Raw genomic sequence first — 17,550 nt, forward strand, 5'->3', positions numbered from 1 at the left:
TCATGAATGGACCCAAATGCTTTGAAATGTGTATGTGAACTTCACATTTGGTGAAAAAGTCGTATTTGATTATTTCAATTTTGTACTGGTTTCTTATCATATTGACATGTTTTTTTTTTCTACCTCCAACATAAAAACTTGAACCAGTTTTTAAAAACACTAAAGTTCTGTTTTGTGCAGCTCCTGTGTCTGTTCACTGACTGATAACCCCAGCAGACACACACACACACACTGACGTTTTAATGTCTGTGTTTTACTCGTACACCTGAACAGGCTGTCGTGTTTTTCACTTAGTTTGACTGAATAAGAATCCAAAGACCACTGATGTAACTGTGGAAGTGGATTCACATCTGTCAGCGTTTCTGTTTGATGACCGTTTGTGACCTGTGTGTGGTTTGTCTCCTCTGTCATTCCATTACCCACCTCAGGCTTTCAATTACTGTAAATTGATTTGTCTCACTAATAAAGTGATGCCTCCTCTGACCTTTGCTCTACGTCTGTTTTAGATCCGGAGAGACTACGGAGAAATTGGAATCGAGGTCATCCTCTGCGGCTGCCAAAGTAAGTTCTGTTTCATCACCAGAAGAATTTATACGAGTAGCAGAAGCACTAGAACGTATTTATTTATTTATTTACTTTAATTTAACCAGGAAACATGACCGGCTTAGATTAAAAACAGCAGAAGTGGCTCTGATGGAGCTTATAGACATAGAGGAAGTTGCAACTTGGGGGTGGGGGGGTGTGAAGATGGTGGGGGTTGCACAATAAGCGCTGCGACACACATTATTGTGGAGGGGGATGTATTTATATTAATACAGATGAATAATGCCCCCCCCATTTAATCAGTGTTGTTGTTTCCAGTTTAGTATGTTTGTGTTTTTGGCACATGTTGCAAAATTGCACTAACTATTTAAATTAAAAATGCTCTGGAAGGTTCTTTAGGCTAAATTGTCCCTTTTATTTTTCTTCCTTTTTAGGGTTGTGTTTTAAACAGGGAAATAGTTTGGTTGTACTGTTTCAGAAACTTTAAAATTAGTGACAAAGATCAATGTCAAGATGATAATGGTAATGGTAATAAGAAAACAGAGGAGAAAGAGAGGAGGGAGGGGGGAGGGGAGGGGGGTAGAGAGGGAGAAAAAGACAGAAAAGGCTGTCACTATTGTATTTGGGATTATTGATTTAGCTGTTTTCTGGGTTGTTGTTTTTTTTTTTTCCCTTTTCCTTTCCTTCTTTTTTCCCTCAGTCTTCTTTCTGTACTGTTATTTAAAACCCTTTACTGATTTCTCATTTTTGTATACTCACATCCTTTGACCCTTTTTCTTATTAGATTGTCAATTTAATTTTCATTCCCTGTTCTGTCTCCACCTGAATTTGCCCAACCCACACAAAATAACCATAAATAATCACACATACACACATACACATACACATACACACACACACACACACACACACACACCTGTAAATAACCCTCTGTTTGCACCCGTCTTTGTTTTGCTTAATGTCTTATGAACTTTTTTTTTGGTCTGTTTGTTTTTGTTAACCCTGTCACAATATTTGTCTCACACTAAATAAATTTTAAAATCACAATTGTGATAAAATCGATATAATATATTTTTGCCATATCGCCCACCCCTAATATACAACAAGATAATGACAGGAAACGTCCACAGAGTTGATCTGAGACAGTTGAAGCTCATCTAAATCTAAATCCACCTCCTCCAGAGCTCCCAGTAAATCCTGACAAGAAGACGTTTACGTCTGAATGGTTTTATGGGTTTTAATACTGTTCACGTTTCCTCCACAGACACAGAGAAATCAGTTTGTAAACTCCTGAAAACACCTGAAAAGACCAAATGTGCAGACTGGAGGTCTAATCTGTCCAATGCGTGCACTTGTCTTCCATTTCCACATCATGTTAGAACGTTATCTGGAAGCGGAAAACCTCATTTTAAATAGATTTAATGTATCTGATGGAACTAAAGTTTCTCCTTAAACACATGCAGAAAAAACTCATTATCTGAACGACACAAACATTCAGTCCAAGTTATTTTTAAAACCAATTTAAATGCAAATTAGAACTTTAGAAACTCCAATAAAATCTCCTCCAGGCATTTGATGATGTAGAATCCGACATGTTCATGTTCTTATATTAGATCTGTGATCTGCTGAACCATCAGAGATCAGATGAAGCAGACCGAAGGTTTGGATTGGACCGTTTATACGTCTATTATCCGCCCTCAGAGGTCCTTCAGAAAATACCTGTAATAAAAATATAATAATAATGTCAGAACAGATTTATTACAGTTTATTTTTAACATTTTTACTTTTTTTTATAATTCATCAACTTGAGCCATAAACAAAAATACCAAATTCTCAATAATTGTCATATTTTTAACCCTTTAAATGACATGTTTGTAATAGAAACAAACCATAGTTTTAATGCAAAAAACACCAAAAAAGAAATTGGATTTTTTTTCCCAATATCCTACATAAAAATTGTTGTAGTTATTTTTTGTATTTTTTCCTCCTGTCATATGTCAATGATTAATACCAACATTGGTTAATATACATAATTATTTTTTTGTGCTAGGTCAAAAGATCTAAAATGAAGAGAACAATCAAGAAAATTAAATATTTTAGTTCAAATAAATAAAACTGAAAACATTAAAATGAGCAAAAATTAGGAAAACTGCAGAAAATTGACAATCTGAAGAAAATAATGAACAGAATAAATAAAAGTGAATAAAATAATGAACAAAATGAGGAGAATCATCATGGAAATGGATAAAATAATGAAAAACTTGGGGGAAATAATCATCAAAATGAGCAAAAATAAAATAAAAAAAGTATGAGGAGAATAAACAAAACAAATTTAACAAAATTAATAAAAATGAATACAGTAATGAAAAATATGAGGAAAAATGGTATGGTTTTTTTTGCTTTTTCAAACATACTACATAAAAAGTGTGTGTGTCTGTGTGTGTAGATAGAGAGAGAGATTTTTTTTTTAGTTCCTTCTGTCATCTTTCAGTGATTTACACCAACATTGGTTCGTATTATTATTATTTTTGGTTCGAGGTCAAATGTTAAATGTGTCAGTGTGTATGTTGTACTCACTTGGTAGAAGGATGTTAGTGTAGGAATTTAACACTGTTTATTATGGGATGGATTTAGTGGATGGATCAGAATTTTTAAAAATCAGACAAAAATGAGCAACTGTTGAATTTAGACCAAAAACAAACTGTAAAAACTGTATTTACATTAAAGTAAATCCACCAAACAGAAACATGTGTTGAGGGTGTTTTAACTGGTGGATGGCTGTTCCAGTTAAAGGGGTTTCTACCAGTTTGGTCCAGTTTGACTTCATAAAGACAGAACTCTGACATGACCAGTAAACGCTGTGTTAAAGACAGCCTAGTTCTGTCAGATGTAAGGAACATGGAGCTGCCGCGCCTCTTAGAAAAACACCAACACAGGAACGGGACGGGGTCGGAGCCATTGTTCTGTCTGGGACTGGGAGGGGGCGGAGCTTTATTTTCCCTTCGCCGTGGGAACGGGAGGGAACAGAGGAAATAGTCCACACCCACATCAGCCTCCGAACGTTTGAAGAACTGCAACCACATGAGGAATGTGAGATGTGTCCGAGCAGAACAGGGTCACATGGACGACTGAAGGAGTTTAGATGAACTCTGACCACGCCCCCTCTGTTATTAACACACCAGACTGGAATTATGGATGAACTTTTGAAATATTAAAAATGTTGCTTTCCTTCTACTGGTCCATATTCTGTTGGTTTAGAACATGTAAATGGGTCCAGATATCAGTCTAGTTCCAATTGATCACTGATAGAAGTCAGATATGGACTGTAATTGAACTGTGACGTTTGTCGCATTTCAATGACGTAAAGGTCGGATAAATGCGACCTGGACATTCAGACTGAAGTCACATTGGAAAATATCAGATCTGGAACACATTTAGGACCACATATGAAAGCGGTCCGGGTCAGGTTGGTGCTGTTCAGACTGTCTGTATCAGATCAGATCCAGGTCACATATGGACCCATTTACCTTCAGTCTGAACGTAGCTTTAGTACAGTTCTGCTCCAGTGGAAGCCCCGCCCACTTCTATAGTTAGATTGATGTGCATCCAGAACCACAGGACTGGAACATAGAACAGACGCTGACGGACAGGAACTGGAACTGTTATTTAAAGATGAAACCAATAATTAATGTGAATGTGAAACCGTCGTAAACTTTCATTTAAATGTACAGTTGAACGTCTGAATGGAAATGAGCGTGTTTGTGATGCGTTCGGGTCCCGTCTGAATCTGCAGTCTTAGTACTTTCCTGTTCCAACCCTGGGTCAAACTGTTATTTGAGCTGTTTTCTGCTGTTATTTTAACGTTGGTGTGGAGGAAGCTGCTCCACTTTCTAAAACCTTGGCTCAGCTGCAGATTGATGCGTTCAAGGTCTGGATCCAAACTGGGTCATGGGAACAGTCGACGCTGACGTGACTGACTGTGTTTTCAGTGGAATAAACCATGTTCAGACAGAACACACAGGCCGGTCGGTTCAGCTTTAGTATGAGCTCATTCTGGTGTGTGAACAGCTGATCCAGATGTAAACGTGTCCTCCTAATGGTCCTCAGACCCCTGCAGGAGTTTGGGGGGGGGGGGTCTTCACTTTCCACAGCGTCAGGAAACACAACGAAGGGAATAAACCTGTTTTCTACTGCGGTTCTACTCCTACTGCAGTACAGCGCAGAGGAAATACACTCAAACACAGGACAGTGTGGGTTTATTAGTTTTATTTAAATGGTTTTATTTCACTCACATAATATAAAATAAACTGTTACTGATGACAAAATGAACATTTTGGGTTTTTGGACAAAAGTGTCCAAGATATTTTAGCATAGTTTGAATTTATAGAAAAACACAATGTTGTTTTTTATGGAAATAATAACAGATGTAGTAGTTTGAATTTTAGTGTAAGACAATATAGAAATAGCATAGTATTTGTACTTAACAGTGCAGTATTTATACTATTTTTATTACTGCATTTCTACTCTTTTTTGCAGTCTTTACACTGTTATTTTCAGTATTTAGCCTCTTTTATTGCAGTATTTTTCGTCTTTTATTGCAGTATTTATACTCTTTTATTGCAGTATTTTTACTATGTAATTGCAGTATTTGTCCTCTTTTATTGCAGTATTTCTGTTCTGTTGTTGTAGTATTTGTCATCTTTTGTTACAGTATTTATATTCTTGTTGTAGTATTTGTCCTCTTTTATTGTAGTATTTATGCTCTTTTATTTGCAGTATTTGTACTCTTTTATTGCAGTATTTATACTCTTTTTATTGCAGTATTTATACTCTTCTTATTCCAGTATTTGTACTCTTTTATTGCAGTATTTATACTCTTTTAATTGCAGTATTTATACTCTTATTGCACTATTTCTCCTCTTTTATTTGCAGTATTTGAAGTCTTTTATTGCAGAATTTATACTCTTTTATTGCAGTATTCCTTCCTCCCTTTATGTTTCTTTTTTATAAAGTTTTTTGGTCTTTTTTTCTGTTTTTTCAGCCTCTGTGGTGCAGAACCTTCAGACCGGTGGGTTCTTCGGGGACAAACTGACCAAATCCTGCCTGTTTACTTCGATCCATGACGCCGTTCTTTACTGTCGACCAGAATCTGCACAAATGAAGGTGATGGATGAGTACTGGAGTACATGAGCAGTAAAAGTAGAAAAGCAGAGGGTCCTGAGGGGGCGGAGCCTCTGCTTTTCATGTCTTTTATTCAGTTTCTGTTTAAACTCAGTCCTTCAGGGTCAGTGAATGAGTTCAGACATAAAAAAAAAACAGGAACTGTTTCTACTGACGAACAGAAACATTAGTGGGACTGTTTATGATCACATGCATTTAATGCCTTTAAGGGCCGTCTGGACTTCAACTATAAGGTCATAAATATATAGAATTCTATAAGTTTAACAAAAACAACAGAGGAGAACCCCATGGATCTGTATGCAGTATTTCTGCTTTCACATACTAAAAAAATGACCTTAAATGATAGAACAGAATAAACTTTATTGTCTCTGATGGGAAACAGTTCTACATGTTGTTGAATAATCGGTCAAAATCAACATTGTGTCAATAAAATAAATGTATTTTAGAACCAGGGGAGAACACATTCACAGGATAAATATCTATTCAGAATATTGTCGTGGCAGGTAAAGAAGCCGTCACTAGGAAGTGACTAAAAAAGGATGCACCAAAAATGGAGGACTGGATAGAGGTTATAGATGACGTTTATAGGATGGAGAGGGTGACTTTGTCTGTCAGACTGGATTCAGACAAATTCACCAATTATTGTTAAAACTGGGTTGATTTTATAACACTATTAAGAGCTGATTTTACTTGATCAGAGGAATGTGCATATAGATCCATGTAAACCCTTGGTTTGTGCTACACTTTAAATGTTCAATGTTCATCTTATACAGGGGAAAAGAATGGCATGTGAAATATACTTGTTATTTCCCTTTAACTATGTTTTGGGTTGCTTTGTATATTTTTATTATTTCTGTCAATGCTCCCCTGTTTGAGTCTGTTTTTGTTTTTTTGTTTTTTCTTTACATACATAGAAGTCATGTAAACGATGTAAAATGCTGAGATAATGCCAACTGGAAAAAAATAAAATAATTACCAAAAAAATAAATAAATATATTTTATAATATAAATATTTGATATGTTTAAATATATCAAAATAACAGAATAAGGGTTAAATGTTCAATTCTACGGACGTAACAGTGACTTTAAACTATTTCATCTATTATCCAGTGTTTTTATTTTCCTTTAATCTGATGGGTCTGCTTTTGTCCTGTTCTGACGTCCACTGTGTCTGTCGTCCACAGGTGTCCAAAGCCACATATTTGTGATTCTTCTCGGTGGAAGGAACTGGAACTCAAACACGTAAACACAAACACTGAACAGACGACACGTGGGGTCACATGGTCAACGTGACGGATCCAGAACATGCACTGAACGTCATCAAACACCAAAAGCAACGAGTTCATCTGAAAAAAACATATTTATGGCATTTCATGTTGAATAAACCGTATTTTACACGTTTATTTTATGTGGATTTGAAGCATTTTCTAAAAAGGAAGTTTTGATTTAGTGATAAAATAACAGGAAACGTCCAAATTCCACCGCAATCTGATCAATGTGGGCGGGGCTTCCTTCCTCTGTGACTGTAAAAAGGTTCTAGAATTACAGACGAGTGTGGACGATGTGTTTGGAACTGAAGGAGAGAACGAAAGCACGAGAAAAATACAAAATAATAAAAATGAAATGAACACGAGATCAATAAATGACACAAAAGAAACGATAAAACTAAACGTCAACATAAACGACCTGACGAAATGTGAGAGAAGTACAATTAGAAGGTGTGGTTTTAGTTCTGTTTTGTTTGTTTTTTTTACTTTATTTATAGAACTTTTCAACATTGAGCAAATATAACACTTATAATTTCATGTGTTCATAATAAAAAGACTGACACCAGACATGATAAACAAACAGAACGAATAGAAAAAAACTAAAAAGTCAATACAAACAAAACAGGCATCAGCAATAAACTTAGTCTGATTCTGTTCCAGGTGTTTGTTTGTGACGGTAACGGCAGTAAATTTAAGAATAAAGTTTGATTTTGCAGTTTTGGGCTGTAGTTGAATGAGGAGGTGAAGAGGAAACCTGGAATTAGTGTCTGTTTCAAATGGATTCTAAGTGGAAGACGAAGGAGGATACAGATCCACAGGTCCAACACTAATAAGAACTTCATGTCTGTAGGTCCATGTTCATGTCTGCAGGTCCATGTCTGTAGGTCCATGTTCATGTCTGCAGGTCCATGTCTGTAGGACCAGGTCCATGTCTGCAGGTCCATGTCTGTCCTCTGTCCAGTCAGACCAGGTCTAACTGGTCTGGGTTTATTGGACCACCTTCACTGGATCATATTTAATCTGAACTAAACACACATTTTCCGGAACAGGCTTTGACTTTGGTGTGTTTGATGTCGGTTGCCGTGGCAACGGGCCTGCCTCTGTCAACACCAGCATATTCACCAAAAAACACTAAACAAATCCTGTTTTTACCGAACACAACGCACGGAGCCGGAGGAGAAACTGAAGGTGTCTGACAGGACGTTAGGGTGGATGTGTGGGTTTAACGGGTCCACTGAGACCAGGGCCTCCAGGACCAGGACCAGGACCGCCTCATTTACCTCAGCCTTTATTTACTACAGGGACGTTCAGGGTCCACATTCAGACCAAGAGGATCTAAAACACGAGCTCAGTCCTGGAACATGCTGAACTTCACAGATCTGTTTATTAAACCTTTCGTGCATTAATTATGAAAACTGTAGTAAAGATTTTTTTCTTGAGTGTTTTATTCCTCCATCGGCATGAAAAAAAAAACAATGTGATCAAGTTGTTTTTTTTTTTATGGAGTTACAAAATGTCCAATTTTTGAAGTAAAGAAATGTGTTTAAAACCCAATATCAGAAACTGATATTAAAGCAATGATGTAAAATCTGACGTTTTCTCACATTTTAACATATTCTAATGCTAATTATTACTCTTTTCATGAAGATAATATGCAAAAAAAACAAAAAAAAACCCACTTTTTTTTCTAACAAATAATTGATTTACACTGAAACATGTCACTGCAGATCAGGTTTATCAAGAACAGCGCAGTTACAGTAATGGTCTGAATGTCAGTTTATGGGATGGTGCATAAGTGTCCACTGTGTTTGGCTGATATGGAACTAAAACAACAAAACCCATGAATATACAAGAGAACAGCTGGAGAAGAACTGACCACTGGAGTGACCACTGGAGTGACCATTATGTATGAAAGGGTTCAACCAGGTTCAGTGTGTGTTTATTTTATTTTTTTAACCTTCTGTTTATTGGTTTTTGTTGTTTTTTAACATATATAAAAAAAAGAACATAGTTCCGACGTATGATTCAAAAGTCCATCACACACACAAACAACAAGCGGAACAAATCCCCCCTCCCCTGGCACACATCTCCTCCAAATCACAGGAAAGATAAAAATAAATAAACAGTAAATAAAATACAAAATAGAAGTACAAAATTTCCACTTTAAATGTTACGGAAAGAAAATAAATAAATAAAAACTATATCAAAATACTCAGTCAGGAGAAACATGACAGATTGCACTATTAACGTGGATCAGAAAAGGAGTCCGTGTCTTTTCAAAAGTGTTGGAGGCTCCAGCTGATGTCAAATGAATTTTTTCCAGTTTGAGAAAATAAAGTACTTCCTTCATCCATTTTGAGAAGGTTGGTGGAGATGAGGATTTCCACTTTAATTATATAAGCCTCCTGGCCGATGAAGAAGTAAATGCAATCATGTCTTTGATAGCAGAGGTCAATTTAAATGGAGCAGGTCCAACACCGAACAAAACAGTAAAAACATTTGGAACAATTTTCTTTCCTGTTACCGTTGATAAAACATCAAAGATTTCCGACTAGAATTTATTTAAAGATGGGCGACCCCAAAACATGAATATAATCTGCTGTAGCCTGTTGACATCTGTCACATAAAGGAGACAGTGTGTGTTTATTAACCCTTTCATGCATAGTGGTCACTCCAGTGGTCACTCCAGTGGTCACTCCAGTGGACAGTTCTTCTCCAGCTGTTCTCTTATATATTCATGGGTTTAGTTTTATTTGCATATCAGCCGACACAGTGGACGCTCATGCACCATCCCATAAACTGCAGTTCATACAATTATTGTAACTTTGCTGCTCATGCTAAACCTGATCTGCAGTGACATGTTGTAGTGTAAATCAGTTGCTAGTTGTTATTCGACTGTAATTAACAGTTTTCTGAAACAAAAAGTTTTTGTTTTATTTTTGTTTTGTTTTTTTTTTGCATATCCTCCAGAGACCCAGTAAAGCATTTGTCCTCTGTAGGGGACAAAAGTTTGACAGTTTCACTAAAAAAATACTGTGCATTACAAAGGACATTCCATTAAAAAAAACCAATAAATAAAAATTATTTTAAAAATGTATCTGAAGAAACTGTTGCATTATGCAGTTTCCAATCAAGACAATTTTTTAACGTAAAAAAGCTAAAACTGTCAAATTCCTGGGTCTCAGAAGGATTTTATCTCAATGAAATGAGTAATAACTAATATTAGAGTGTGATCAAATGTGAGAAAACATTAGCGATTTAGCAATTAGCAGCATTAAAAACGTTTTTATTTCATAGTTTTCACACAGTTTCTCACTTTCTGAGGATGAGGTTTAAATTCATGTTTCTTTGCTTCAAAAACTAAATGCATGGTGTCCAGCTGAGTGGACATTTTTGTAACTCCATGAAAAATAGGTTCGTAAAAAAAAAAATTCATTTGCATTGTCTTTTTTTTCATGCCTAAAGAGGAATAAAAACACTCAAGAAAAAAATATTGACTAAGGTTCTCATAATTCATGCATGAAAGGGTTGAAGCAGGTTCAGTGTGTGTTTATTAAACCAGGTTCAGTTTATGTTGAAGGTGTTCGTTTCAGATTCCACATGAAGTCAGATCTGCTGCTGAATCAGTGAACAGGAGGAACTAAATGTGGTCACTCTGAAAATTCGGTGTATGGAGGACAGACGAGGCTGACCTCCTGCTTGAACCTGTTCTCACACTGATGCTCCGTCATGTTTCAGAGCAGACGTTCCTCCTTTGGTTCATGTTCTCGTCACTGGTTCCTGTCGTCTGCTTCCTGCCTTTACAGTTTTCCTTCTGTTCTTTCTGTGTTTGTTCTTCTTCTTCTTTTTATTGTATTTTTTTCTGTGCTCTTGGTGTTTGTCTTCACCTCTGTCTGTTCTGGTTCCATGAGTTGTTTGACTATTTTAATCTAAGTGTTTTTAACCTTCTTAAATGCTGCAGATCCACTGTCGTCTGTTCTAATAAACATGTAAAAGATAAACTGACAGAATTTAAGACATTTCAGGTTCACGTCATTCACAGTTTTTAAAGGGTTCGTAGATGGAAACACATTTATAATGGATTTTTTGTAGCTTTTAATTTAGAGAGAGAAAAGTTTGTATTTGTCTTTATTTCTAGTTTTTTCTGTTCTTATTTGACTTCAGATCATATTGGTCTGAATGTGGAACCTGAACTGAAGTGAGTTTGATAAACTGAGGCTGAATATTGATAAAATTACACTTAGTTTTCATAATAAATTTCATGTTTTTCACAGTTTGTTAAAGGATAATTTGTAGACGTAAACATTTTCATAATGTAATTGTATTTTTTTCACTATAAAACTCACAGAAATGTTTGGAGTTGACATTATTTGGGTTCTGCTCTTGTTCTCTGTATGTGAATATAATAAATAGAATAAATAAAACCCCTCTGCTGTAAAAGGACCTTCAGCTGTGAAACACTGGACTAAAACTACAGGAACATCTGCTTTAGACTGTGTTTTAATTAAATACCTGGAAAACATTTAGCATTTTTACAGAAGACGCCTTGATCTTCAAGTTTAAGGTCTGATATAAAAGATTTAAGGGGATTTTACAGCAGAAGTAACATGGAATATTCATGATTAATATTATGAGTTCTGTTTTATCTGCAGAGGAAGTGGGTCGCCTCTTCAACGATGCACCGTGACTCTGCAAAACCACCCAACTTCCTCTGCTTTGAAATCAGGTGACAACGAACAAGAACATCATCTACTGTGAACACCAGCAACACTTAATTTAACCCTTAAACACCCAAACGTCCACCTTTAACCCTTAAAGACCCTTTAACCTAAGCCATTTACTGATCTAAACTGTTTAATTCCTGTTGATCCATTAATCCTGTCAATCCATGTCAATAATTGGTGTAAAATACAGTTCTTCATCTTTTCATGGTCATCAGATATGACCCATTTGGATGTTCAGAGGCTCCATAGTTACCATGGAAACACCGTCATCTTCTCCAACATTGATTCACCAGTAAAACCCATGGAGTTGGATCAGTGACAGTGGATGGACACACTGGGGTTATATAGATTAAATAATAAGTAAAATGAACAAAAACAAGTTAAAAAAAAAAAACAAACTAGTTTACAAAAAAAATAATGTGGAGGAAAAAATGAAGTTTAAAAAAAGAAGAAAATAAGCAACCAAACAAACAAACAAAAACAGTCAAAGTGATCAACAAAATGAACAAAAATTTATAATAAATTAACAAAATAATAAGTAACATGAACAAAACATGCCACGAACTGAGCAAAATTGGAAAAAAGGGGAAACAAACATGGACAAAAATATAATAAGTAAAATACATAAAAACAAATAGGAAAATTAACAAAACAATAACAGAGAAAATAAGAAAGAAAATGAACAAAAAAATTTTTTACAAAAACAAGCAAAATAAATAAATAAATACACCCCAAACTGAAGAAAGTTGAATAAAAAACTAACTAGAAAAGCACTCATTTGTTCCTTGTGCCAGTATCAACATTTCCTGAAATTTTCATCATCAAATCCATCCATAACTTTTTGAGTTATCTTGCACACGGACAGACAGACGAACCAACACCGGCAAAAACAGAACCTCCATGGTGGAGGAAATAAACAAACCCATGGAGTTGGATGGACACACTGGGTTTATGAATGTGTTAATTATATATTGGACTGACACTGTTTATTCAGTTTTTTCCTATTTTGATATAATAACATTTGAATTTACTCAAACACCTACATGATCAGTGAATTAAATATAGAAAAAATACATAATTTTCACTGAAAAATGCAAAATTAATTCAAATCGAAGGTACCTCACTGGGTGTAATCTGCTGCTTCACCACTAGATGTCACTAATTATCACACATTGAACCTTTAATTCTTGCTGTTCTGCTTTAATTCACATTTTAGTAACAGTTTTATGAACAGTTTTCATCCACAACTGTTGTCTTTTATTGCTCTGCAGGTTGGACACGTGGTTATTATTATTATTTTCATTATTATTATTTTTATTTTAAACTCAAATCTGAGACAAATGCAGTTGAGTAGAAAACAGTCTTTTCCTGTGATCTGCCTTTAACTGTGTGTCCACAGTACATGTCATGTTTCCAGGTGTATGAGGTGCACAACAGCAGAGGCTCTGGGGGAAATGCTGATGCGTGCATTCCTGTAACTGCGCAAACTGTGCGCCACTTCATACCGAGAAGAGGCTCCGCAGAAGGGGCTGGAGGGAGGAGGATCTGCGGCTCTGGGGAAAAGAGAGAGAGAGAGTGTGTGTGTGTGTGTGTGTGTGTGTGTGTGTGTGTGTGTGTGTGTGTGTGTGTGAACACTTCTTTAGTTTCTCCTCCAACGGCGCGCGGTGCATTCTTCCGTCTGCGGGTGCACAGAGCGGAGCATCCACGGAGCCTCCACCGACAGCACCTCCGCACCGGCATACGGAGTCCGGCCAGCCGCAGCTCCTCCGCACACGCTCCTCCTGCGCAGGTTGGTCTCATTTCATCCGCTTTTTCACCTCCGGCAGCGGCTTTAACTTTGCGCCAACCACCTGGTTTTCCCTCCGCGCGTCCGTCAAACGCGCACATCTCTCCCCCGGATGCGCATTTTCCATCCGAACGGCAGAATGTGCGGCAGAGCGGACCCAGGAGCGGACCCAGGAGCCGCTCCTCCTGTCGTTCGGAGCGGATTGAAGTTGTTTTCATCAGTGTCAGTGTTCTGCTGCCGCGCGGATGAAAACAAAAGCGCCGTTTTGTGTCTTTACGCACGCACACATGCGCACATGTGTGGCGCACATGGTTCAGTGTCTTCCTTCAGCTCCTCCTGGGTTCTGCGGGGTTCTGCGGGGTTCTGTGGACCGTGTTTCCTCCGAACCCACTCGGTGCGTCTGAAGGTTCCAAACAGTGACAGACGCACTCATGTCACCAGTGGGTGAGGGTCCTCCGCACCGGGACCCGGGTCTCCTGGTCTCCGGGTCTCCTGGTCTCCGGGTCTCCGGGTCTCCTGGTCTCCGGGTCTCCGGGTCTCCTGGTCTCCGGGTCTCCGGGTCTCCTGGTCTCCGGGTCTCCTGGTCTCCGGGTCTCCGGGTCTCCTCACCTTTACTGATCACATGTCACCGGACCAGGTCACCTCAGGAAACAGGACACTGGTGGAAATAACTCCACGCAGATGCTATTTTTAGTGCGTACGCGTGCCTCTGTGTTCACACACTGGTGCCTCCATTGTACAGACACAGACCACTGACACTATGGACAGGGGGGTCCGGGGGGTCTGAGGCCGGAGAGTGTCAGCTGGGGGGGGCAGTCATACATGAACTGTGGGGTTAGGTTGGTGTCAAAATATTCACATCCATCAGATCTGTGTGTTTGAGTTTATTTGTGCAGAAATACTAATAACTGTAAACTGTTGAATGAGTTCAGTCGTACATTAAATGTCTGTGTGTGTTTGATCAGAATACGTCATAATTATTCTTTTATCCATTTGTTTACTTCTGTATATTTTGTGTATTGTCTGTTTTATCTTGTACAGTGTCCTGAAAGAGGAAATCCAACTGTACGATGGTTTTTTCTCCATCATGAGTCTGAACTCACCACCATGTCTCTGCTGTGGTAGATCTGTCTCCACTTCACAGACGTTATTTCTGGAGCAGAGGATCCACAGACTGAACATGAGTTCAGGTTCCTTCTACAGTTGAACAGAACATTGGACTAATGGTTGGATTGGACCCGGTTCTGTTCTCTGACTTGGTCGTCCATCTTGGACAGTGATCCTGTCTGATCTGGACCAGATCTGGACCAGAACCCATGTTCAGTCTGTGAATCCATGGATCCTCTGCTCCAGAAATAATGTCTGTGAAGCGGAGACAGATTTACCACAGCAGAGTCATGGTGGTGAATTCCTATTTGTGGAGAAAGAACAATGGTCCAGTTGGATTTCCTGTTTGGAATTCTGTCTAAACTTATTCACTCATATTCTGATCAAATACACACAGTACATTTAATGTACGACTGAACTCATTCAACAGTTTCCATCTGAGTCTGTCCATCAAACTGGGTTTATTTTAGTTTCTGTCACTGTTCCATCTGTTTAGACCCAATAATCAAAGGTAAATGTAGACAGATTTACCCCAGGATGGACCTAATGATGACCTCAGATACATGCACAAAAAATTATCCTCCTGCTCTGATCCATCCCATAATTAATGAATTTATAATCAATTATTGGGTCCAAAAATAGGACCCAAATATGGACATTAAATCTCCCTAGGTGTCAGTGCATTAGACGTGTAAACGTGTGTAAATGCTCTTCTATAGACTCTAAATACAGACACTGTGTTCAGTGTGTGGATCCCAGTGGGTTTTCTAATCCACACACGTGGGTTTGGCATCAGTCTCAGTCTCATTCCAGGTTGGTGTGGAACCCATTGTGTCCACTAGTGTTACATACAGAACCTGAACATTTAAACGCATATAAATCACCAGTGATCTTCCAACAGCAGTCATTTTTGTCAAACACTCTGCCTTGAATATTTACTACAATTCCCAAAATGCACCTGTGAGAGAATAAAGAGATATTAAAAATATAGTAGTGTGTAATTTTCGTGTCCTTTTGACCATGTTACATGCGGATTCTTGTATAAAAATCTTATAAAAATGTGTTTTATCTGAAAAATAGTTTCTCTTTTATCTCAGTAAACATTTATTTTTAAACAGACCCAGGGTTCTTCCAAACCTGCTTCAGAACATTCGTCTCCATCTGGTTTGAGTGTTTAATCCTCTGTCCTGTTTTAGAACCAGTTTCACAGAAACACACAAATATTTATCTGTTGTACAATTCTGTCCTAATTTACACTCATATGTCTGAGTATTTTGACACCTCTTTCCTCCATATGATGCCTTCATTATGTTTTCTTTACAGATTTGGCAGAAAAACACAAAAACCTGTTGGTTCTGTGTCTGTTCAGCTGTTTTGCGTTTGCTTTGGCAGAGGTTCTGGTTCTGGTTCTGATGACATCACTGAGGGAGAGAAACGAAACTAGTGTGAATACAAATACAGTGAAGAAAAGCATCAGGCTGTGTGAGGAGGTAGAGCAGTTACAGACACGACCAAAAGGAAATCAAACTGAACACAGAAGGATTAGAAGCACGTAAACCTGCAGTACACACTTCTGCCACTAGGGGTCTGTGCACTGGAAAAGAGGAAAAGGATATAGATGGAAATGATGCTGGAGGGAGAAAGGAATCATGGGAGTTAGTTTAACCACCACTAGTGCTGAGTAGTCATTTTTACAGACAAAATGACACTTAAAATGACATTAAATGCAACATTAGTGAAGAAGATATGAAGCCGCTGACAATCGACAAAAGAAAACAGAAAATGATGAGTAAAATAATCTGATTCTTCCACTGCAGTGTTTGTGTATTTTACAGTTAGGTTTATTTCAGACTTATTTTGTGTTCTTTTCCAAATTGATTATTCATCATCTATGATCAGGATTAAATTAATTCAGACTATTTTAATATACAGAATAATTTATTTATTTAATTAATGGTATTATTTAGCTTTTTTTAAATTGATTCATCATCTTTAATTCAGATTTTTTATTATCTGTTCAGAATTGCTTTTCCGTACTCATATTTACTTTTAAATAATTTATTTTCTTTTTCATAACAACATTTATTTATTCATTTATTTGATTTTAAAACTTTTTAAAATTTTTATTCTTTAAATATATCTGCTGAAATGTGTCAGAGTTCATTTAATGTCTGTATTTTATTTGTTTCAGGATTTAAGTCAAAACCATATTAATTTATTTCATGCATGTGTTTGATTTTTGAATTTTGTCCTAACTGACCCTCCATAGGTTCTATATGCTGTAGTTTATACATGACCATCCTTTAACCTTGGGGAGCTTTTTTCAGCCATAACTTATCGATCACGGTCATAATCAATAGAACTGATCAGAGAGAGAGAGAGAGAGAGAGAGAGAGAGAGAGAGTCCTCAGGGAAAACGGAGCATATGGTCGGTGACGTCACGCCCCCCCGGTGTGTGTGTGTGTTGTTGTTGTTGTTGAGCTCCGGATCCGGTTCGACACACTGAACAAACGTCCATTAAACAAACTCCTCCATCACCGGATGCATCATTAGAGCAGACGGACACTCGGACACTCGGACACGGACAGACCGACACTCGGACACACGGACCGGGGACACCATGCACGCCGTCGCCGCCGCCTGCTGCCTGCTTGTCGCCGGCTTGGGTGTCCTCCTGTACGGACACCGGGACCGGCTCTCACCGCTGCTCGGTGTGTGTGTTGCAGACCCGTCCATGCCGGAGCCGGAGCCGGGGCCGGGGGCCGGAGCCGCTCCGCGCCGGAGCCCGCAGGGAGTCCCGTACACCGACCTGCGGCACATCGTCAACGCCGACGGACTGCACCTGTTCTGCCGCTACTGGGAGCCCGAAGGGCCGCCGAGGTGAGTGGAGCACCGGAGCCGGTGCACGGCGCGGGTCACGGGGGGGTGGGAGTCAGAGGGG

General features: G+C 38.2%; 1 protein-coding gene across 2 annotated transcripts in view; it reads left to right on the top strand.

The window, feature by feature from the left end:
- slc26a6.2 (solute carrier family 26 member 6, tandem duplicate 2) overlaps positions 1 to 7,108 on the top strand; it is a 50,016-nt gene extending 42,908 nt beyond the window's left edge. For both annotated transcript variants that reach the window (XM_030138000.1, XM_030138001.1), the window contains exons 17-19: positions 507 to 561; positions 5,585 to 5,706; positions 6,909 to 7,108. In XM_030138000.1, the coding sequence (XP_029993860.1) occupies positions 507 to 561; positions 5,585 to 5,706; positions 6,909 to 6,932 (201 nt within the window). In that variant the 3' untranslated portion in view covers positions 6,933 to 7,108. The remainder of the gene's footprint in view (positions 1 to 506; positions 562 to 5,584; positions 5,707 to 6,908) is intronic.
- The last annotated feature ends 10,442 nt before the right edge of the window (positions 7,109 to 17,550 follow it).

Source organism: Sphaeramia orbicularis, chromosome 7, assembly GCF_902148855.1.
Source record: "Sphaeramia orbicularis chromosome 7, fSphaOr1.1, whole genome shotgun sequence".
Classification (NCBI taxonomy): Eukaryota; Metazoa; Chordata; class Actinopteri; order Kurtiformes; family Apogonidae; genus Sphaeramia; species Sphaeramia orbicularis.